Genomic DNA, 23,216 nt, shown 5'->3' on the forward strand with positions numbered 1-23,216 from the left:
CTGCTCATTAGTTAAAAATAATTACACCTGCTCTGCAGAAGCGCAACGGTGTGAAAAACAGATAATATCTGTAAAGTGCCTGGCACACAATGGTTACTCGTACGTCAGTATCTATAATTACTGACATATAGATGAGGTCATTATGTCACACCACCTTCCAGGACGTCACCAAATAAGGAGCTTTATTCTCATTTTGAGGAACCTAGGAACAACCTAGGCAGTTGTTGAAAGAGTTGAGATAGAAGGGTAGCTAAGAAAACATAGTGTGATGGAGAATTAGCCTAAATCCAGGCAATAGGAGAGGATGCTCATATTCTTCTGACATTTTCTGTTTTGCTATTGTTTCTGGTCTAGTAGAAGAGAGAAATCTGTATACTCTCCATGCTTATACTTCCCAGACAGTTTTGGACAATTTTCCAAAGTGGTGTTGAACAGGAGATGAATTAAGGGTATTTGGAAGGCTTTGGCCTGGGCAACACAGAGTATTTACAGATGGAAACTTCTCAGAATGGAAGAGAGAATCAAATGGGAAATGCCTCCAGCATCAAGATCAGAACCACAGCTGTGAATAACGCTATATGTAAAAGTCATAAGCACATGAAATGCAGTTTCCAAGTTTGCATAAAAACTGGAAGCAAGGCAGATAGGGAGAGAAGAAACCCGTTTCAGTTTGGCTTGGCTTATTTCCTCTGTAGAACTAACAGCAGTGGGGATGACCAATGTTTTTCCCAGTTGAAAACTGGAATAGCAAGTCGGAGGAACAGGGGCCATCCCAGTAAATACGTAGGCCTCGAGGGGAAAAAAAGGATTGAAGGTCAATATAAAGGTCACAGGAGCATCAGAGGACACAAGAAAGTGACAAGCAGTTGTCACAAGTGAGGCACTGACTCTTCCCTGAAAGTTCAGGGCTTCCCCAAAGATCCCCTTCGTGGTTCATTTATTCTTCTTAGAAAAGTGGTCCTAGAAAAAGGCAGAGTTCTGAAAAAAGTGGTTAACATTGTTATATAAGTGAGGCACCGAAACAAACCAGAAGGGAAAATTCTTCCATGTTCTTTGTCCGGGTCAGCAAACTTTTCTTGTAAAGGGCCAAATAATAAATATGTTATGCACTGCAGGCCTTGTCCACCATTCATTTCCGCCATTGTAGCCCAAAGGCGGCCATAGAAAGCACTTACTTTCTCTGGGCGTGGTGGTGCTCCAGTAAAACTCTGGTGACAAAAGCAGGTGGTGGCTGACCAGAGTTTGATCCTCCTCCCAGGTAAATGGAAATCAAGTCAGAGTCATTTCATGCAGAGGTTGATAGTTCGAAATGAATTACCCAGCTAGCAAATAAAACTACACGTATTAGCAAATACAAGGTTTCATGAGTTGCTGCAGAGAAAGAAGTTGAAGCATTTGGCAGAAAGTATTAGGACAGGGTTAAGAATGTGTGGTCAGGTGGCCTCTCCCATTCCAAGAATATTTTCTATACTTCCACCTGGAGCAATCGTGAAGCTTCCAGCATCAAATAACTTTGAGTTGGCAATTACATTAAAAACAGCTAAGGTTATTAAAAAGTTGCCCTAGCCAAGTGGTGATATGAAACTCTTCATGAACCTCAAATCTCTTCCCCAAAATATCTGTGCAAAACAAAACTCTCCCTTGCAAGTCTCTGGGCTATGATAATTTTTGGTTTCGGAAAAAAAATTCTTGCTCACAGAGGAGGTCTTCTCACAGCATTCTGTTTTTTTCCCCTCCAGCTTCAAGCTATTTAAAATCTAGAATATTCTTGTTAGTGATTACCCATTTCCCTGAGTAACTGCAAACTTTGGCATAAATTACCCCCCACCAAAAATGAGGCCAAACCACATGCCTTCCAGTTATTTAAAATCCAGAATATTCTTGTTAGTGATTGTCCATTTCCCTGAGTAACTACAAACCTTGGCACAAATTACCCCCCACTAAAAATAAAGCCAAACCACATGCCTTACTATTAGGTCCCAGCGGGTTGCCTGCACATGGTCAGTTTTTTTAAAGGTCAAAGGTCACTCCCCATTCCTGATTCCACCGCACACTAGCTGAGCAAGTTACTTCTCTGAGCTTTTGCTTCCTCTCTCAAAAGCGATAAAAATATCAGTCTAATCACATGACAGAATAAAATTATGGAAAACTTATATACTTGTCTAATAAGTAACGGCCCCACTGTGCCTTTGTGGTAGATTGGATGATCCTAATCTAAAAAATTCCTAGGCAGGAAAAAAAACAAAATCTGCATTTCAGGGTAAGTAAAAGTCCTCAGCATCTCCTCCTAGGAATTTGGAGCTGATGTTCTTTGCACAGCTGCCTTTCACTTCACATATTTGCTTGTAAGCTCACTTTTTTTCCAAATTTCATTCCTTTATTCTCTATTTATATACTTTTTTTTTTTTTTTTTTTTTTTGCAATAGCAGGATTCTGGCTTTTTTTAAGTGTTCTAAGATTTCAGTATCTGGTTCATAGTGTAGCAGTTAGGAAAATACGTAGTTGTACTTACTCAGAGATTTCTGAGTCAAGAGTAGAACTGAGCTGCTTGCCAACCCTATGTGCCATGCGGCCTGTCTCTGCGCCTCTTCTCTGTCCCCAGCACTACCACTAAGGTAAAGGCCCTGTGGCTCACTCACACAGCAGACCCCTGTCCCTCCCCGTGTGCCTGATTGATGTGTTATTCCTTGAAAGCTCTACATTTCTCAGTCCTTTACCCTTGTCAGAACCGTTCATCACAACATCCAGAATACATATGCTCGGACATGAAGAGTGAATGATGATGGCGATGGTCGTGTCAATCTCAGCAGCAACAACCTGTGCTTCCATAGGTCTTACCACATCAGGCACTCTGTCTACATTCTTTATTTATTTTGAGGGAGAGAGAGAGCGCACGCATGCTAGTGGGGGTGGGGGTGGAGATGAGAGAGAATCATAAGTAGACTCCATACCCAATGTGGAGTCCAACACAGGGCTCGATCTCATGACCCTGAGATCATGACCTGAGCTAAAACCAAGAGTCAGAAGCGTAACTGACTGAGCCACCCATGTACCTATTGTCTATATCCTTTAAATACCTGAGCTCAAGTAGAATACTCACAACAATCCTAGATAGATACTATAATTCTCCTCATTCTATAGATAAGGAAACTGTGACACTAAGAGGCAAATGACTTGCCCAAGGTTACAAAGTGACTGAGTGGTAAAGCTGGGGTTGGGACCCAGGCAGTTTGCCTCCAGCATCTGGGCTCTTAACCACTCTGCTGTATTGTCAGTAGGATCATTTTGAGCTCCACTGCTCTGAAGGTAACTAAACAAGGATCTATTCAGCATGCCAGCCCTGTGCTGAATACTGAGGAGGGAACTATGAAAGAAGCAAGAGTCTCAGCCCTTGCAGTATTAGTTTCCAATCTAACTAAAGAAATAAGACATTGTAGAGCAGAAAGAGTTTTGTAGTACAGCTCAGAACAACTCTGGAAGATCAGGAAAGGGAGAAATTCTCATGGACCATCGTAACACGGGAGGTAGAATGGGACTCATTCTTAATGGAATGGCTAACGTGGAGTCCAACGCAGGGCTCGATCTTACAACCCTGCAATCATGAAGGGTAGATGGGAGGAGAAAGAGCATGACTTCATCCCCAAGCTAATGACAAGGAGAGTCAAAGAGGCCACCTTGATGAGAGAAACAAGTTAGTGCTGGGATGTGGGATGGGTAATTTTGCAAAGATGAGAGGAAGATACTGTTCTAAAGAGAAAGGATGTACCTATGATTTCCTGCATCCAGTCCTGTGCTGGGACCTAAAGTGGGTTTAAGAATGCATGCTTGTCAGGTCGATAGGCCTGAAATGGTGCAACATCATGACTGTGTAGCAGATGGGTATTTCTGTGTACAGAACTTGAAGATTTCCTCTTGATAAGGAGGAGTTCCAAGATGGTAACATAGGTGTGCACCACCTGCATCATTTTAAAAAATACTAATTTGTTAGCTGCATTTGATGTGGAAGCTGATTTTTTTTTTTTTTTTTACTTAGAAAACAGTAAGAATGGGTCTATATACTCCTTTATGTGGTCCTCATAAGAACTGTCTGAGGTCAGTATTATCCTCCATTTGCCAAAAGAATGTAGAGGCCCAGAGTTGAAAAGCTCACCCAAGACATCCACATGCCTCTGTCTCTCTTGACTAAAGTCAGAAGCCTTCCTCTCTGCAGCAGCTTGACATGGTTCCTCATGGAGATCACTTTGAGAGACGGGCCCACACAAGACAGTGGTGGTCATGGTTGAGCCAAGGATTCAGAGGGCATCACGATGCCGCCCTGCTCACCGAATTGCTAGAGACTTTCTCTTAGACACCCAGAGCTGCCTCCTTTTCAACTAAGAGTACTTTCTCACAGGACATTACAAATGCAGAGGCAACAACTTCACCTCAAGGAGCTTATACTTGGTAGGACTGGCCCATGGGCACTTTGTCCAAATCCTACTCACAGGTGGACAAGGGCCATACTTACGTAACTAAAACAATTATTTTTACTCTCAGCCACTCCTTCTTTGCTAGAATGCTCGAGAAGACATGCTGTCACAAAGAAGATCAAGTAAAGGCCATCAGAAAAGCAAAACTCCTTTCTTTTCTGGCTAACTATATGACCAGGGAAATAAAGCAGTAAGTTTTAGCTCAGTAAACCAAAAAGGAAGTGGGGTGTGGGTATGGGAGTAAAGCAGCTAGTATTAATATCCCTAATGTGACCACAGGACCATTTTCTATGTAGGCCTTAATTATGCTCCATTCCATGTCCTCTCATTCTCTGATTCCTTAAATTCCAAAACAACCCCAGAGAAATCTTTCTGGTTTTGCTTGGAAAGCAGCACTGTGTTTCTGTGTTTTCTGTGTTTGTGCATTCTAAAACAGGCCTGTCAAATCCGAAAACAAAATACAAGCTAACAGAAATCAGCTACTAAGTTAAATTAATAGAGTTAAATTAAGTTAAATTAATAGAGCTGATGCCTGAAATACAAAGAAAAAATTTTTTCCCCAGGAATCTCTCTCCCTAGATGCCAGGCTAGATAGAGAGACTACTGCCAACCTCAGGCTCCACAGCAAAGCCCTTTGCTTTGTCATGTTTCCTAGAGAGCCCTGCATGGGAACCCTCTTCAGAACTACTGCTCCCCCTGGTGGCAGCCTCCAAACCCCCATCTACCAAAGTTGAGGACATACTAAAAGACATGATAAATTGAAAAAGAAGAGTGCTAGACCAAGAATCTCTATTTCAAATTCCAACTCCACAACCAAATAACCCTGTACTTCTTGAGCTAAAGAGTTCAGTTTTATGAGTTAAATAATTTGTAAGCATATGCAATAAGTGACAAATTCAGCTTTTGTCCCCTGTAGGTTTTGTCCTAAGTTAATATTTAAGAAATGTTTTTATGAAGGTGAATACTTTATCTTCTGTCTTTGTATATACATTTTATGGAATAAAAGAACATGCAAATGGTAAATCTCAAGGTCTAGGTTCGTTCCTTTTCACTCCCACTATTCCCATCCTAGTTCAGCCCCAGAAGCTCTCCTCCTTCTCTTCATCACCTCTGTGAGAATCTTTTCCAAGCTTCAGACCTGCTCAGAAAGCATTATGGCTCACTCAGTAGCACCCGTGCCTATGAGTGGTGCAGCTACAAAAGCTAACCCCCCCACCTTAAAAAATGGGTGGCTCAGGCCCACTGTTGGGAGTGGGTTTTATACCTCCTGCATGAGATCAGGCAGATATAGTAGTTCTATTGGGGGGTGGGGATGACCTGAATATGGAGATCTAATAAATTGTCTGGAGCTACAGAGAATTAGCCAATAGCCTGCGCCCCTCTCTTCCTTTCTGACAATCTTTACCACTCCCATCCTTCCTCACATTTAATTCTTCATTCAGAGTGTCCAGCATTACCAACAAAAGCATCACTGGAAATGCCAAAAAATGGTCTGGATATTCCTTACATACCTTATTTTCACAGCTTCCTCTGCTGAGTAGGGAAAACCTACTTCAACTGGGTTTGAGAAGTGGATAGGCTGAAATGTAGGAAGGTGAAGGGGTTTCCCAGGGGTAACTACTTAAACAATAGCAGGACCAAAATAAAGTTCAGAAGACCGGTATTCTAGCCTCCTGCTCTGAATGTTCAATTGAAGAAAGCTTTCTGTAGGGAAGAGAGAGACGATGCCGGTTTTAGGGAGACAGCCATCCCAATGGACTTGGGAATTCAGCAAATTCTAATCCCTGCCTTTTGAGTGCAATAAAACTGAGTAACAATGGACTAAATGCAATCATCATGAGTAGTCAGTTCTATTGAAATTTGATTAAGCCTACTTTTATTATTGCTGTTTGGAAGTCATTATGGACACATACATGTTCCTGGGACATCATCATGACTTAAATCATAAAATCAATTTTTAATTTTTTTAATGTAAAACAGCCTGAATACCTGAAGGCATTTAGCAATGATAATATAGTTGTTTCTGTTATGATTCCTTTTTAAGATAGTGACATTATTACATATTATTTAGTTTACCAAAGATAAGTGTGTATCGTCATCTTTCTCTTATTAGCCCCTTTGAAATAGACTAACATGTAATTGTTTGAGAAAACTCACTTAGGGGGCACCTGGGTGGCTCAGTCGTTAAGCATCTGCCTTCGGCTAGGGTCATGGTCCCAGAGTTCTGGGATTGAGCCCCACATCAGGCTCCCTGCTCAGCAGGAAGCCTGCTTTTCCCTCTCCCACTGCCCCGCCCCCCGCCCCCGCTTGTGTTCCCTCCCTCGCTGTGTCTCTCTCTGTCAAATAAATAAATAAAATCTTAAAAAAAAAAAAAGTCACTTAGCATTTAATGGATGTGTGAATGAATGAGTGGATGAGTTCTACCACAATCTCTCATGGCTTCTCTCCCACCCCTCACAAAACTTCAGTTCCATTTCAGTGCCCCAAAAGCTTGACTCTCCTCAGCAGTTGTGGTGATGGTGTGGAATGGCACTGAGTCAAACACAGACCATCCAGAAACTTCCCTTTAGCTGAGGTTTTCTGTTTCCTTCCCCATTTTTATCAGAACTGCATAAGTAGATTGAAGAATGATACATGTAAGCCTTGCTTTTCCTGTTTCCTGCCTTCCCTCTGCCAAGAGGTAAGAGTAAGCAACGCAATCGGCTCAAGGCCAAAAATGGAGTTGAGGAAGCGTGACATTGCCAGATTGGTTGCCCACCGCAGAGTAACTAAAAGCTGATGAGAGGCAGTGCCAAAGTGTCAATCACATAGAGTCTGGAGAGGACCCAGCAAGAGAGAGAGTGAAGATAGGAAAGAATTTTATAGTGGGGAGAACATGTTGCTGGGGCAGGAGGTTGGACTCCTAGTCTTAATTTCGCCACCAAGTCTCATGAGTTCTTCTGACATTTGCATGCTTTCCCTCCCCCCACCTTTCCTGAAAAATGACCCCTGTTTCCAGCTTATGTTCTGAGGGTGGATGTTAACATGATATTACGTGAATAGATCTTTGGGCCTTTTGAAACTAAGGAGGTGGAAGTTATCACAAAGATGGAAATGACTGACTCTAGAAGCCCATAAGCCACCTGTAAGGCATTGCTGTGCCATTGAATGGTTTGCTGACCTAAGGCCCAGGCAGGTCCAGGCACTGGATCTCTGGGCTTCCAGTCCTCTCCTCCTCCCTGCCCCCTCTACATTCCCACCTCCACCTATACAATCCAGTCGTCATGACCTCATCAAGTCACTGAGACATAAACTTCAAGTCATCATTAGTCACTGATCTGCTTAACTGCCATGATGTAGCAAGTGGTTCTTAGAAATGGCATAAATCCAAAAAAGAACAAAGGGTAGACTAAGATTGGAGTGGGTTTTGAAGCTCTTGCTAGGCACTCACAGTGTGATGCTTGTAATTCTTTTCAGGGAAAGCAAAGTGTTGGAACTAGATGGTGACTATTCTGGAATTCCTACCATTGTCCTGAAGGGCAGGTTTTGCCTTCATTTTACTGGGCACCTTCTCTACAAAGGGTCCTTTATTAAGTATTATGGGAAACAATAAGATCTGAGTTTTATACCCCATAATGTTTACAGACTAATGAAGGTAATAGATATAAGTATGACTACCTAGAATTGAGAGGTAGTTAGACATACAATTTCCTTCAAACATATGCATCAGGATCCTCTCATCACTATTTGACTCTTGGCTTCTTCTCACGCACCTCCAAGCCTTTATTCCAGATGCCTTTCTCCATGTCTGGAAGCCCTGCCTACTTTCCACCATCCAACCAAGCTCTATTCCTCCTTTATGATTTTTCCTTCTCCTTAATAGGCCTTTCCCAAACCCATCTGCACCATTCATTCCAGCCTCCCCTCTCATCTGTGATGTGGGTGTTAATATGTATTCAGCAAACATACGCTGTCTACTCCAACTGGTATTTTTAGATCAAGTAATCAACAAGTAATCAAGCTGCATAGGCAATCAAAAATCTCATTTGGGGCTGCTCTCAGAATCACATCAATCAAAGTGGCAAGAGAGCCTGGGTTCCTGAGTGTCACTGTGCCTCGTTTGTCTCTATTTTAAAACAGGGTTCCAGGGGCACAGAGGTGGCTCAGTTGGTTAAGCATCCAACTCTTGATCTGAGCTCAGGTCTTGATCTCAGGGCCATGAGTTGAAGCCCCATGCTGGGCATAGAGCCTACCTTAAATAAATAAATAGAAATAGAAATAAAATAGGGTTCCTTTCTGCCTTACCAGTATTGAATGCCAAAAAGGAATCAACTGACCTGATCAGGTCTCCATTTCTTCCTCCAGGATTCTTCTGCAGCCAGATGATTCCTTACAGATCCTGGCACCAGTGGAAGCTGACGTGGGTTTCTACACTTGTAACGCCACCAATGCCTTGGGATATGACTCTGTCTCCATCGCTGTCACATTAGCAGGTAATGTGAAAATCCTGTGTGGTTCCATTCGGAATGACCCTGTTTTGAGCAGATGCCTATGATGTATACCAAGCAGGCCCAGAAACACGTAGATAAACGAGATTCAAACCCTGCCTTCAGAGAGATTATAACCTATAATTACAATTAAATGGAGATGAAGTATACAATAGGAGGTAGAATGAAATACATGGTATAAATGATAACCTAAGAGTGTGCCAGGACATTCATTCCATCTGGGAGATTTTTAGAGTCAGAATGGGTGGATTTTGATAAGCAGAGATGGGGGGAAATATTCCAGGAAGACAGAACAACATGAGCAAAGGAGCTGTGTACAAGTAAGTGACATGTTCGGGAACATGAGTCGTGACCTGAGATCTTCAATGCTCACTTGGGATCCCATCATTTCTCCTTGTTACACCTGTTACAAAGAAGACTTGAAGACACATGGGCAGTTGGAATTCCACAGTCATGGTTTGGAGCGGGAGTGTTGTTCTCTCCAATGCTGTTTTATTTCAACCTCTTGCTCTAACGCACCTGCCAACACTTTCCCTTTATCTATAAAGTTAGGCAAAACATTCTGCACATGGTGATTTAAGAAAACTGCAGTGCAGAGTACAGCATCTCCCAAGGTTGTGGTCTTGTCATCATGGACTTCATAAAAACCTCTCTTAACATAGGACACAAATCCTTGCCTTTGAAACTAAAAAAGACCTTAGGTACCAACTGTACCAGTGCCCTCATTTCTTAGAGGCCAGGTCCTGTAACCTGAGGTCATGTAAGCACCCAGCTAGTTGTGGAGATAAGAAGGGAACGGAGGCCTCCTGACTCCCAGCTCATTGTTCCTTCCATTTCCCCAGCGATCCTACCAAAGTAGGATCCTTTTTCTCAGATCTGGGCCATGCAGTCTTTCTGGTGGTACGTTGCATGTGTTTGTATTTATTTTTTTCAATTGCTGCTCCTGTCAGATGATTCAGTAGATGCTAGAAAAGCCAACATCACCCCACACTGACCTCATCGGTCCATGCCGGGATTATGTTGTCACACTGTTCTCTAGTCACACATGCTACTCCCTTGCATATCTGTTTAGCAACAGCATTTCTGCCCCCATGACCTGAGGCTGATCTGGAAAGGGACCTTTAAGCAGGAGGCTTTCCAGGGAAGATGAAAGTCAGCAGTGAATAAGGCAAGTTAAGATTGCCCTGGAGTGGATTAAAGACTGATATTATTAATGCCTATTTTTTTTGAGTGAGCAGAACATTTGCTTTCCTCCTAATGTATTCCAGTTACAATCTTTATTCCCCTCTTTATACAGAGTCCAGATGCTCAGCACCGATCTCGTAAAAGCTCTTCTGCCTTCCACACTCCAACCTGCCTTTAGCAAGGGCACTGCTGACATCCTTCCCATTGCTGGCAAATAATGGCTCTTACAGGATTAAGTCTCTTGTTTATATTTATCCAGATATGGTTCAGCTCCATCACAGACTAAATACCCTTTGTTCACCTGAATTTAATACGATGAATGGAAACCTGTCTGGAATTAAGTAAGGCAATTGTAACATCAGACTTGTCTTCAGCTCTTTGAAGAAAAGCTAGTGGAGGCTGCCAAAGTGTTCAAAGCCAGAAAAGAGAGAGCAGCCTAAGAGGTACTGAGGAATGGGAGGAAAGGGCTAACCGATGAAGTAGGTCACAAACACCACACCTAGGACCTAGGGGACTGGGTCGTTATACTTCAGTACTGGGGTTTGTTCAGATCTGCTGATGAATCTGATAGTCCCACTAAAAATTAAGGGTCAAAATGCGTTTTAATATGATGCCTTGAGATTGGATTTGTGTCTTTACCTGGGATTATCATCTACACCTGTGGCATACCTGCTACTATTCTAAGTGCACCCTCCGCCGAGTATAGTGGGACACTTAGCAATAAATAAGCCCTGAGTTTTGTGCTCCATAAGGCTTACAGACTACCTAGAATGGAGAGATAGTTACAATTTCCTTCAAATGTATGCATCAGGATCCTGTGTAGTGACATATAAAATACCACCCTAATATATACACTACATTTAAGGGGAAAATGAGTGTCAAGCATTTCTAGATTTGTTTACCAATTATGCTGCTTACCTTGAACAAAGTCTATAACCTCACTGAGTTTTCATTCTCATTTATAAAAATGAAATTAATAATATCTTATAGGATCGTTGTGAGTTAAATAAGATGGTGCTTAGCCCCATGCCAGGCACATAGTTCACACTCAATAAATGTTTCCCTTTCTTTCTCTAGCTTTTCTAAAATGAAACACATCCTGAAAGCAATTCTAAAATGTGTAAAACATTAGTCCAACTTGGCTTCCATGTATTTTTCATTATAAGTCTTTACACTGAAATTTTTCAAGTATGGCCTTAGGAACTGATTCAGCTCAAATGCAGTCTAATCTTCATGGTAAATCTCTGTGCTTCTGTACTTCCAAAAACATTGCAGACTTTTGCCTTGACTTCTGCATGGATATTAGACCAAAAGGGGAAAAAAAATCTTTTTGAGGCTCAAGATACTCAGGTGTCCCCATGATTTTGTAAGGAAGGTATGAACTTTGGTCTTGCCAGTGTGCCTGAGTTGACCAGAGGTAGGGAAACTTGTTCACAGTAATTCATAAGAGCAGGCAGAGTATGACAGTTAAGCCTGAGGGCTCTGTAGCCTCCTAGTCTGGATTGGAATCCTGGCTCTGTCACTTCCCGGCTATATAACCTTAAGCAACTTCTTTGCTCTCTCTGCCTTGGCTTCTTCATTTGTAAATGTGATAAAAATAGATAAAATAATACTCGATTCAGACGGTTCCTTTGAAGATTAAATACATTCATATAAGATGCTTATAATTGTGCACTCAATATTTGTTAGCTATTATTATTGTGAGGATAATGCATAAAACAAAAGTCGAGTTATTTTTACAGTAGAGGAGACTCCTTTTCAGAGAGTAGAATGCTCACAAGACCTTTGGAGGGCACCTCACCCTCAATGTCTCCATGCCAGCCCGGGGAAGTTGGATTAGCCATCTGGAAAGGGCTGGACTTCCTAGATTCAGAGCAAGGGAGATAGATTGTGGTAAGGAATATTTCACATGGGCCTGATGAACTCTCCACAACCAGACCTCTTCCACTGAGCTACCCCATCCTCTGGATTGGCTGTGTTGACAATTCTGCCTCTCAGATTCATTTTAGGTCCGTTGCTACTCTGTACACAATTTTTCTTTAAACATGTAAACACCATTCAGCTTCAGACATTCTCTTACAGCCAAACCCTTCCCTTGGTCTGCCTTCTTTGGGCCTCTAAAATAATGTCTTTGGTATCCTTTTGCTTTTCTCCAAACTCATCCATTACATGTTGATTTATCTGTTAAGTCTCAGAGATTTGAGGGTACTTTGCAAGTGTGTGTCAGCATGGAGATAACCAGCATCTCCCTGTCCCCCTCCCTGGTTCAGAATGGAAGCTCACAGCCAGGTCAACACAGGGCCACAAAATTCCTTTCTGTCCTAAACTGACTTAATTGGATACCTATTTCACTGCTCAGAATGTAGATGACAGTATTATACTGCGGATGGGAAGATAATAGGGGGTAGGGAGGAGTATAAGAATGTCCCCATAATGTCACATACCTAACATTTTGAAGTACTGATTACTTTACATCAGGATAAACAGTTCTGGATAAAGGAGAGTTTCTGGCGTGTACAGAGATGGGCGCAAAGATGGGAGAGCCATCTCAACTAGTCAGATTCAACACTCAGCCAGGTGGCTCAGGAACCTTCCAATCTGAATGGCAAAGGCAGCATTTTGAAGGAAAGCAGTAGTTTGCTGGTAAATTGCTTCAGTCTGGATCAGTGGAGTTTAGCTCTACTTACCAATGCAGATGAGTCCTGTCCAGGTGTAGACCATGGATGAGGTCATAGCCATAAGGGAAACGTTTTTGGTTGTCACTGATTTTATAAGATCACAAAAGAGATGCTGTAAGGCCTGCCTGACATCATCACTGGAAAATGAGAAGAAGATGAGGGATGAGCGTATCTTTCATTGAAAGGGGAGAATACAGATGAGCTCATCTGAAGTTTTCACAGGAAGAGAGAGACAGAAAATACTTCTCCTTTCCTGGCATGCTTTTCTGCTTTTTTATGAGTCGAATAGCTGGCACATACTGTGTCTAATAAAGAAATCACAGAAAATAAAATAAAAGGAAAATTTTAAAAGGCCATTTTCCTTGAAATTCTTCTTTCTCTACCCCTTCCCCATCTGATTTAGTAGCTGCAATAAAAGACAAGCAGTTTTTTAAGGCTTTTATAACGTAAGTCATTTAAGATTGGCATTTCTGAAATTTTTATCCAGCATTTCTGTTAACCAAAGGAGAACTTTGCTTCACAGACAGTTAGACTCAGAGAGGGTCCTGTCACCAATGACAAAGATAGACAAAGGAAGGTTTTCTCCAGGGCATTAGACCAGAGGCAAAGGTGGACATGTTTGGCTATATTTCAGGTGGTACTGTGAACAACAGTGTAATGGCCATTGACTAATCCAAGTTGCCATCAAGGGATTTCATTATCTGATATAATACTGAGTAATCAACATCCTTAAGTTTTGTTTAATGTGTACATATGTGGAGCATGCCCACTAAAGAGCCCTAGCTTTTATAGAACTTAGATAAAATGGATAAGAATATAGCAGGAGAATCCAGCCAACTTGCTCTGCTCCTCGGTAGACTAAAGGAAACAAAGAAGTACCAATGATCCAAGCTAGCCCATCTCAAATGCTGAAAAGGCAATTTTCACGTCTATCCAAAGGAATGAGGGAAGAGGATGCATGGTCAGACAGATAGTGGGATATAGCATATCTTGGGTTAGTTGTTTCTAGGAGAGGCTGCAGCATCACATGTTTGTACTAGGTATGCAGTCCCTTGACAAGGATTCTGCACTGGATTTAACTTTTTAAGAAATTACCAACTGTGTTCCAAAGTGGCTGCACCATTTTACATTTCCACTAGCGATGCATGAGGGTTCCAGTTTCTCCACATCCTCAATAATGCTCGTTATCATCCTTTTTTTTATTATAACCATGCTCATGAATGAGAAGTCATATTTCACTGTGATTTTAATTTCTATTTCTCTAATGATTAATGATGTCAAGTATCTTTTTTCTGCTCATTAGTCATTTATATATCTTTTTTGCTGTAGTGATAACTTTGTTAAAACAACACAAATATACAATCTTAAGGTTCTGTAGGTCAAAACTCCAGTATAGTCTCGCAGGATAAAATCAAGATGTCAACAGGCTGCATTCCTATCTGAAAACTCTAGGGGAGAATGCTTTTTTTTTGCTCATTTGGATTGTTGGCAATACTTAGTTCCTTGTGACCTAGGACTGTGGTCCCTATTTTGTTACTGACTGAATGGAGTGCCATTCCCAGATTCTAGAAGCTACTGCATTCCTTGGCATCTGGCCTTCTTCTCCATCTTCAAAGCTAGAAATGGCGGGCTGAGCCCTTCTCATGTTGCTTCTCTCTGACAAACTTCCTGTGTCTCCTTCTTCTGATTTTAAGAGCTTGTGTGAGAGACTGGGCCCACCTAAATAACCTAGAATAATCTCCCTATTTTAAGGTCAGCTGATTAGCAACCTTAGTTTCCTTTTGCTATGTAGCATAACATAGACATTGATTCCAAGGATTGCATGTAGGCACCTTGAGTTGGGGAGGGGGGACATTATTCTGCCTACCATACCCTGTCTGAAGAGCGCAGCTCATTTTCATCAAACTGTTGCCATAGAAAAATGCAAATTTAATGTAGATAGACTTTCTAATTTTTCCAGATAAGCCAAACCAAAACACACACACACACACACACACACACTTTTAATCTCTCCATTTTTAACTGAGCCCAACTAATTCAAACTTGTAAAAAATTATTTTCAGGCTAAACATGTCTGTGCTGTGAACATAGCCTTGAGGTTACCAGTACCCTCCAGTCAAATCTTCCATATCCTGTATTCTCTGATCAGATATTACACCACATTTCCCTGTGTAGTCAGAGTATTATGCAAAGGGTAATAATTTATTTTATTAGATTATACTAACTAAAACCATGTAATGATTTGGATGAAAGGGAAACATTTATTTTTTACTATTACAAAAAAGGAAGCTTATTGTAATAATGGAATAAGTAAGATTCTAAGGAAAGTATTTGCCTCATTACAAAATTTAGAAGCAGATTTAGAACTATAAATCTGTGTCCTTATTATAAACAGAGGGGTTTTAAATAGATACACACTTGGGTCTCTTGAAGACCTAAGAGTTCTACGAATTTCTTACATACAAATCAAGAACAGCAGTCGCTCTGCCACCACAACTACGAGCTACCCTTACCTGAAATTCTAACGTTTACAAATTTACTTCCTTTATCTTTGGGAGACTAGAAGACTAGATAGCATAGAATTATAGCTTTTGCCAGTGATGTCTTGGAAAAATAACAGGTGAGAGGAAAGGTTCCCAGACGACTGGTGATGAGAAAGGGTACCAGGTAAGCAGAGTGGACTGAAAGGTCAGATGTCAACTCTCAAGGCAGGAGGTAAAAATTAAGTGAAGGAGACCTCGTGAGAGACAGCAGGACAGGAAGGAGTTAAAAAATCCCTGAGCTATAAAATGTGAAAGGCATTTGGAAGGAGAACCAGACCAGGAAAAAAGAAATCATGCATTTCAATATAACTATTATCTGTAACAAAGTGACTCTTGTTGAAATGGCCAGGTAGCCAGATCCTGAGACGTTTCTGGCCAGCATGGGATGGTAACTAGGAATAGTCAGTATCCGCATCCGTCATTACTCATTTCAGATGTATAAGATGATGTTGGTCTTTATAAGGGCTTTCATGGGATCACACTGATCGTGGCCCCTTAAACTTTATTTAACTCATGAGTCTCAAATTCTTCAACTGGGAATTCTCACCTCAGGGAGTTTTTGCAGATTTAATTCCAGTGGCCCTTGTGAGAAGCCTGTGATAAATTGCAGAAGCAAGCATTTCTTATGGCATTGTTTTACTATTCTCACTTATTACAAGGCATTATCCATTGATGAAATCTGGATCAAATGCAATTTGTTTAGTTTTAGATGTTGAAAGTATGTGAAATTTATAACACCGCATCACTGTATACTCTAATATTTTCATTAGTGGGTGTCACTGCCCTATTCACCTTTCTCTTGGATTGAGATTTGGGGCCACTGTGGATATCACAGCTGGTTTCCTGAACAGTGACGCGGGGGTCCCCAGCAAGTCAGCCTGGCATACAGGTCTCACAACTTCTCTGCAAGTAGATACTTTCTGGGGTCTCCAACGACATTTAAGCTCTTTGGGGTGACGTTTAAGCTCTCTGTGTCTGTCCAGATGCTGATGGGAGTTTCAGGAGAATCCATTGTATTTAAATTACTTCTCCTAATTATTCTGAAACCTTCATAGTTCAAAATGGAAGCAGTTGAGCTCCTTCTCAGCAACAGATTTGATCCTTCTCCTCTTTCCTGTCCTTTTCCTTTTTCTTTTCTTTAAACTTTCCCTTTCTGTCTGTTTTCTTAGTTCATCAACACCCGTCATAACATTTCCTCTCCGGTTTAGCAGAGCTGATGCCGATGATCGCAAACATTTGTTCCAACCTCACACTGTGCTATGGAATCACTCTAACAGCTTTACATGCATTAATGTACTTATTCCTCAGCTCTACAGCTATAGAAGTAGAAAACCAAAGCAGGAATAACTTGCTCAGTCCTCATGCGTGTAACCCAGAATCTGTACCTGAGTGGTACTCTAGAAAGACTCTGCCAGTTGCTAGTTTACACTTCAGAATCTCAAACCTGGCCATTTAGTAGTCTTCAAACCCGCCGCCTGCAGTCCCTTTTTTTGTCACTGCCCTGTATCCCAGCCATCCTCAACATGTCTCACCCTGCCTGGGAACACATGCACACGCGCACTTCCTAGCATAGATTACCCCCAGCTCCACAGTCAGAATTGCAAGCCTTTAAAGTACGATTCATTTTTGATGGCTAATAATAGCCATCAAATGATGTTTGTGACTCATATTAGAATCGAAAGAAGACCCATTTGATTCATTTAATGAGTCAACCAATATTCACTAAGCCTGGATTAGCATTTGCTAACTACTGTAACAAACAAAACCATAAATATATGATGGCTAAAATATGATAGATTATTCCTGTTCACATAAAGTCTAAAATTATTGCTCAAAAGGGTTTTTGTAGATTGGGTCAAGAAGTGGCATTCTTCTCACATTCCACCTGCTAGAACTCGGTACCTTGCTCACACCTAATTGCAAAGATTCTGGAAAGTGACCTAGCTGTGTGACCAGAAAGAAGAAAAGAGTTTGGTTAGTAGCAAATCCATGTCAGCAGTGGCTTCTAGAATGGAAGGCATCATGCCGTTAAAAACAAAGTTCCTATTAGCAGAGGCCTGGCCTTGGACCCTGAGAAAAAGTTACTTACAATGCTCTCTGTTCTTGGCTGCACTCAAAAAACAAACCTTCCATCTCCTCTGGCTCCTCTCTCAATCACCTTTATACTGGGCCAAAGATATTTTTCAGGCACATATGTTCAGATTTTTTCCCATTGGGTTTTGATTTTACCCAGAGTCACACATGCAGGAAAGAGGCATGAGCCAGAGCTCAGACTCTACACAGGAATGTATTTCTGAGCATTTGCGCCTGGGGCTGCTCATTTGTCCATGCCTGTTTCTCCATGGCTCGTGCTTCAGGATGAGGACAGTGCCTGGGGGGCCGAGCCCCTCTGCTGTAAAGGCATCACGAGGAGGCACACGGGTGGGTACCGACACACAAGGTTTAGCCGTGCCTCCCGTTCACACTTTGGACAGGGGCTGCCCTCGCTGACCACGAGTGAGGCTCTATTTCCCCTGTTCCGCGTTACTTCTAACCCGAACCATAATCCAAAAGCTAAGGGGTATGAGGTCTGAACTGAGCAAAAACGATTCTCTCAATGCTTCTGTCTCTGAGTACGACTCCCTCGGACAAGCTTGATTCCTCACATTAGACCCAATAAGTGGAAACACTTGCCTCTGTTCCCATTTCCTTGTTTTTCTTGGGCATATAAAACGAGGCATAATCTCCTTCTGCATAGCTTACTCGACTGTAACACAAATTCACAGGTTAAACGAAAGCGTCATCTAGATGCCCTATTGGTTCACATCAGGAAGCAGCACACATGGGATCTGCGGGCTGAGCGCACTCGCGGGAGGGCGTAGCCGCCGGCGGCGCATGCACACAGGCCTGCCAGCCCAGGCACGGCTCACACTGCGCAGGTCCAGCGATCACGGCCCACGCTCAGGGCACTTCTTTTCTGTTTTGCCTATTATGAAAGTCTATTTTAGTACAGCATGCCATGACTTTTTATTTCTTAGCACTGTCTTCGCGCAAACATATAATTTCTCATTTCACTCTCTCTGCATCTCTACTTTTTTTCTTCTAACCTCCGTAATTAAAGTCAGACTCGTTCATGTGACTAGAAGCAGACACAAACCTAGGCATGGCATCCTATAGCAGCATTAACTTACTAGGTGATCATCCAGGTGATCTAAAATAGGCTCGTATTTTTTGTTGTTGTGCTGGTTATTGTTGTTAGTTGACCATGAAAATCAGAGCTCCAACTTGAAAATTTCAAATAGGGAACTAGTAGTTCTTTTCTCAAAAGAAATCTCCCCAACTCACCAGGAAATCAGAGAAATCAGTTACAGAAAAACCAGAAGAGTGTAATTTGTTGCTTCTCGAACCTGGCTGAGTATCAGAATTACCTATGAACTTGTTGAAAATAGAGATTACAGCTTCTGTCCCAGAACAGACAACTTTATGAGCAGTCTGAGCTCTGTCCTGGAGAAGCCTCTGCATACTGGAATGGGATGGTTATACACACTGGATGAAACTGTCTCCTTGGCAACCATGATGGAGTAAATCAGAAGGCACCCGAAACCATCTCATGGTTGCCTTGTTCTTGGGGTAGGGAGAACCTTCGTGTCCCGAGTCAAAGTCGTGGCCCTGTGTGCTGGTTTTAAACCACCTGAGATTCAAATGTAGTGGATCTAGAATGGGACTCAGTAATATATACAAGCTTTTTCTAATACATGTAAGAGGTTGAGTGGTTAAGAAACGTTATTTTCATTGTATATTTCCACTGATCATAAATACTTGGGTTACTTAGTGATTTGTCTTCACAGTGGATCATGAAGGTAATAAGAAACATACAAGTAGCTTGTGCTAATGACAGCCCTCTGGTGACAGGACAAAAGGCCATTACTTTTGAGCAAAAGCTCAATATAATTAATTAAGGGCTGGATTTAATTCAGTGACATTTGAATTTTATAGCTATACACTTGCAGCTATAAAAACCACCTTTATTATTAAAATTCCTATAGGAAAAATAACTTAGTAATTGTGAGTCTGAAACTCTCTGGTCCCTAACCTACTTCTCTCCATTGCCACAGTATTTTTTTATTACACAGTGAGGCGACTTGTAGTATAGCAGGACAGATTATGTTTTTAATAAGTACCCTGGGAGTTCTGAGGCAGCCAATCCACAGACAAGGATTTGAGATCCCCTATAAGAAGCACTGGACTTTAGGTCAAAATCTAGCATCAAGTTTAGCCCTATTCCTTGCCGTTCTGTGGCCTTGGACAATCCATGAACCCTCTCTGAACCTATGTTCCTTGATTACATAAAAGAAATACTTTACCTGCCTTGTTATGAAAGCAAAAACAAATTCAGATAATGCACATAGCACACCACATTCACACATATATTCACTTACTAGATGTTTATTGAGGACCTACCATCTGTCAGGACTCGGTGGTAGGAATGAAAAAGAACAAGAGAGATGTGATCCCTGCTTTTATGGAGGCTGCATGGTGAGCGGTGGGGGACAGAGAATACACAAATAAATTATATATTCTGATAGTTCTTTGCTTATGAAGAAAATTAAGTTGGTGGTGAGATACATAGTGACTGGCCAGGAATAAAGGGGTACATGTTTTAGATGGAGTGGTTAGGAAATGTCCCACTAGGAGGTGCTACTTGCCCCTGAGAAATGACTGAAGAAGACAGCCATGCAGAAGTCTGTAACTGGAGGATGGCAGGGAAAGGGAAGAGCTGTGGTAAATGAGCTGATCTTTTGGAGAAAGGGAAAGAAGGCCAGTATGGCTGGAGCAGTGATAGATGGGGAGTGTGGCCTCAGTGAGGGAGGAGAGGAACACGCAGGGGACACGCTGGTCATGAAAAGGAGATTGAAATTTTGTTCTAATCGCACTGATAAAGCACTGGATAATTTAATCCGAGGAGTTACATGATCTGATTCGTGTTTGAGAAAGATCACTCCGGCTGACATAAGAAGAGACTGTAGTGAAAGACACATGGAAATGAGACCAGTTAGGCTCTGCAGCAGTCCAGCCAGAGAAGGTGGCAGCGTCAGATCGTAGTGACAGAGCGGGTCCGGGGTTTCTATTTAGGGTATATTTAGAGTTCGAGCTGGAGAGCTTCCTGTGGGTAGGGAGGGAAGGTAGATAAGCCAAGGTGTACTCAGGGTCATTCCAGCTGCATTCCCCTATTCTCACCCTGCATTATTCTCAGCAACTGTAGTACAAAGTCACTCATCTTCACATCAGCTCATACATAGTCTCAAATATATGGAATATAGGTGAAATAAGGGAAAAGACCCCTAAACAGTCACAACAGATACGGAGAGCCTATGTACATCTTCAGACCTTACTCAAGTTTCTGCCTTTGAACATAGTTTTAATGAGCTTAATAACCTAGAGCACAGTTAAAAGGGAAGAGGGAAGAAGAAAAGAAAGAGGGGCACAGGAGGCTGTGTGACAGGGCAAGCAGGAATAATGATAAATAGATGAAGGAGAAAACAAAAAGTATAAAAAACAGGTTAAAGGGTTGAATTGAATTATGGTTTTCTTCACAGTTAATGAAGGCACAGAAGAGTGAATACCATCGTAGCGTGTCCTGCCTATAAAATGGTTAAAACAAAACTAAACTAAACTAAAAACTCCATTTGGCTTACAAAGAATTAAGCATAGGATATATAAAAACGATTTCATGTGGACCCTTATTTCCCCCAAGGTGCTCAGTATATGATTCTTTTCGTTGTATTTTGTGGTCAGGTACACAAAGTGCTGGATTTTTCTCCCCAGCTGATAAAGGCCTATTAAAATGTAATGTACACAGAACTTCTACTTCTGGCAAGATGGCATAGATGCATTTTTCCCTATTTTTCTTGCTAAATACAACTAAAATCCATGGAGATGATCCATGGAACAAAGTGAAGAAGACTAAAAAGTGGAGAGGAAAAAGCAGACTGGCTAGAGACCTTGGGAACTGAAGAGAACTACACAGTTGTTACTTCCTCGGGTTTTCTTTTTGCCTTCTAACTCCCAGACTTGGAGCTGAAGAAGCCAGCCATCAGGAAAGGCAATGGGAGCACACACACACACACACACACACACACACACATAATGCCTCAACTAAAGACTGCTCTCTTTAGCCAAAGGACCAGGAAACGGGTGGCCTAGCAAGACAGAAAACTTTTAGGAAGCTCTACTTCAAAACCATATACTGTGGTCTATCACCACCCACACCAGCAAAAGTTGCATGGGGAACCTCGACTCCACCTCATCAGACTGAAATGACGTTTGTTCTTCAGTGCGCCCATGGAAGTGGTGTCAGAGAAGAAGGATTTCACCCATGCAGGGTGTAATGTGGAAAGGGCACGGGTAATCTGGAATTCCATCCTCACCCTGCAGCACCCTCCTTACCCTTTTTTCTAGGGTGGTGTGACAGTCGGCCTCTTGGGGAGTCAGGACTTTCCCCTACCACCTAGCAGCAATAAGGCCCTCCCGTGGTGGGATCAGTGGAGACTGAGTGGGGAGCCAGAAGTCCCACCCCTGCTCAGCAGTAATGAGGAGCCCCCAACTTGAGTGACAGAGGAGGCCAGGTGGAGAATCTGGACCTCTACTTCCACAGTAACAAGGTGGCCCCTCCCTGCTCCCCCACCTTAGTGGTTGCAGAGAAAGCCAGCTAAAACAGTAGGCTTAAATAAGATCCAGATTTGCATAACGTAATATGAAAATGTCCAGGTTTCAATTGAAAATCACTCATCATACTCCAGACCCACTGTCACCACTCTTATTCTGCATTCTTATTCAGTTTCAGCACTCTTACTCCATGCTGGAAGTTCTAGCTAGTGAAATAATGCAAGAAAAGGAAATGAAAGGCATACAGATCAGAAAGGAGGAAATAAAACTATTTGCAGATGAAATGATCACCTACTTAGAAAATACCAAAAAATCCACCCACGAAAAGTCCTAACATTAACATGTAAGTTTAACGAGGTCACGGTATATACAAAAATCAGCTGTATACCTATATACTATCAATGAACACTGAAATTGAAAATATAATTTATAATTAGGTCTAAATCTAACAAAATGTTTACAGAATTTGTATGCTGAAAATCATAAAACTCTGCTGAAAGAAATTAAGGGAGATCTAAATAAATAGACATACAATGTTCATGGATTGGAAGATTCAACAGAGGTAAAAATATCAATTCTCCCCAAAATGATATAGTGCTTTAATTCCTATCAAATTCCCAGCAAGATTTTATGGTTGTAGATAAGATTATTGTAAACCTTATGTAGACAAGCAAAGAAACTGAAATAGCAAGGAAGAATAAAGTGGAAAGAATCAACCTACCCAACTGCAAGATTAATTATATAGTTACAATAAATAAGACTATGTGGTATTGGTAGATGGATAGATGCACAGAACAGTAGAACAGAAGAGAGAACCCAGAAAGAGATCCACAAAAATACGCCCAACCTATTTTGACAAAGGTACAAAAGCAATTCAATGGAAGAAAGATAGCTTGTTCAATAAATGATCGTGGGGCAATTGTACATCCATAGGCAAAAAAAAAAGTGAAGTTTGATTGAAGTCTCACACCTATACAAAAATTAACTCAAGGGGCACCTGGGTAGCTCAGTCGTTAAGCGTCTGCCTTCGGCTCAGGTCATGATCCCAGGGTCCTGGGATCAAGCCCCGCATCGGGCTCCCTGCTCAGCGGGAAGCCTGCTTCTCCCTGTCCCACTCCCCCTGCTTGTGTTCCCTCTCTCGCTGTGTCTCTCTCTGTCAAATAAATAAATAAAAGCTTTAAAAAAAATTAACTCAAAATGTATCACAGA

The 23,216-nt window shown here is 41.8% G+C and overlaps 1 protein-coding gene across 1 annotated transcript in view; it reads left to right on the forward strand.

Moving 5' to 3' along the window:
* Window positions 1–23,216, forward strand: part of ADAMTSL1 (ADAMTS like 1) — a 376,366-nt gene that overhangs the window by 259,758 nt on the left and 93,392 nt on the right. The window contains 1 exon segment of the mRNA XM_044920766.1: window positions 8,814–8,941. Within this exon segment, the coding sequence (XP_044776701.1) occupies window positions 8,814–8,941 (128 nt within the window).

Source organism: Neomonachus schauinslandi, chromosome 13 (assembly GCF_002201575.2).
Source record: "Neomonachus schauinslandi chromosome 13, ASM220157v2, whole genome shotgun sequence".
NCBI classification, from domain to species: Eukaryota; Metazoa; Chordata; class Mammalia; order Carnivora; family Phocidae; genus Neomonachus; species Neomonachus schauinslandi.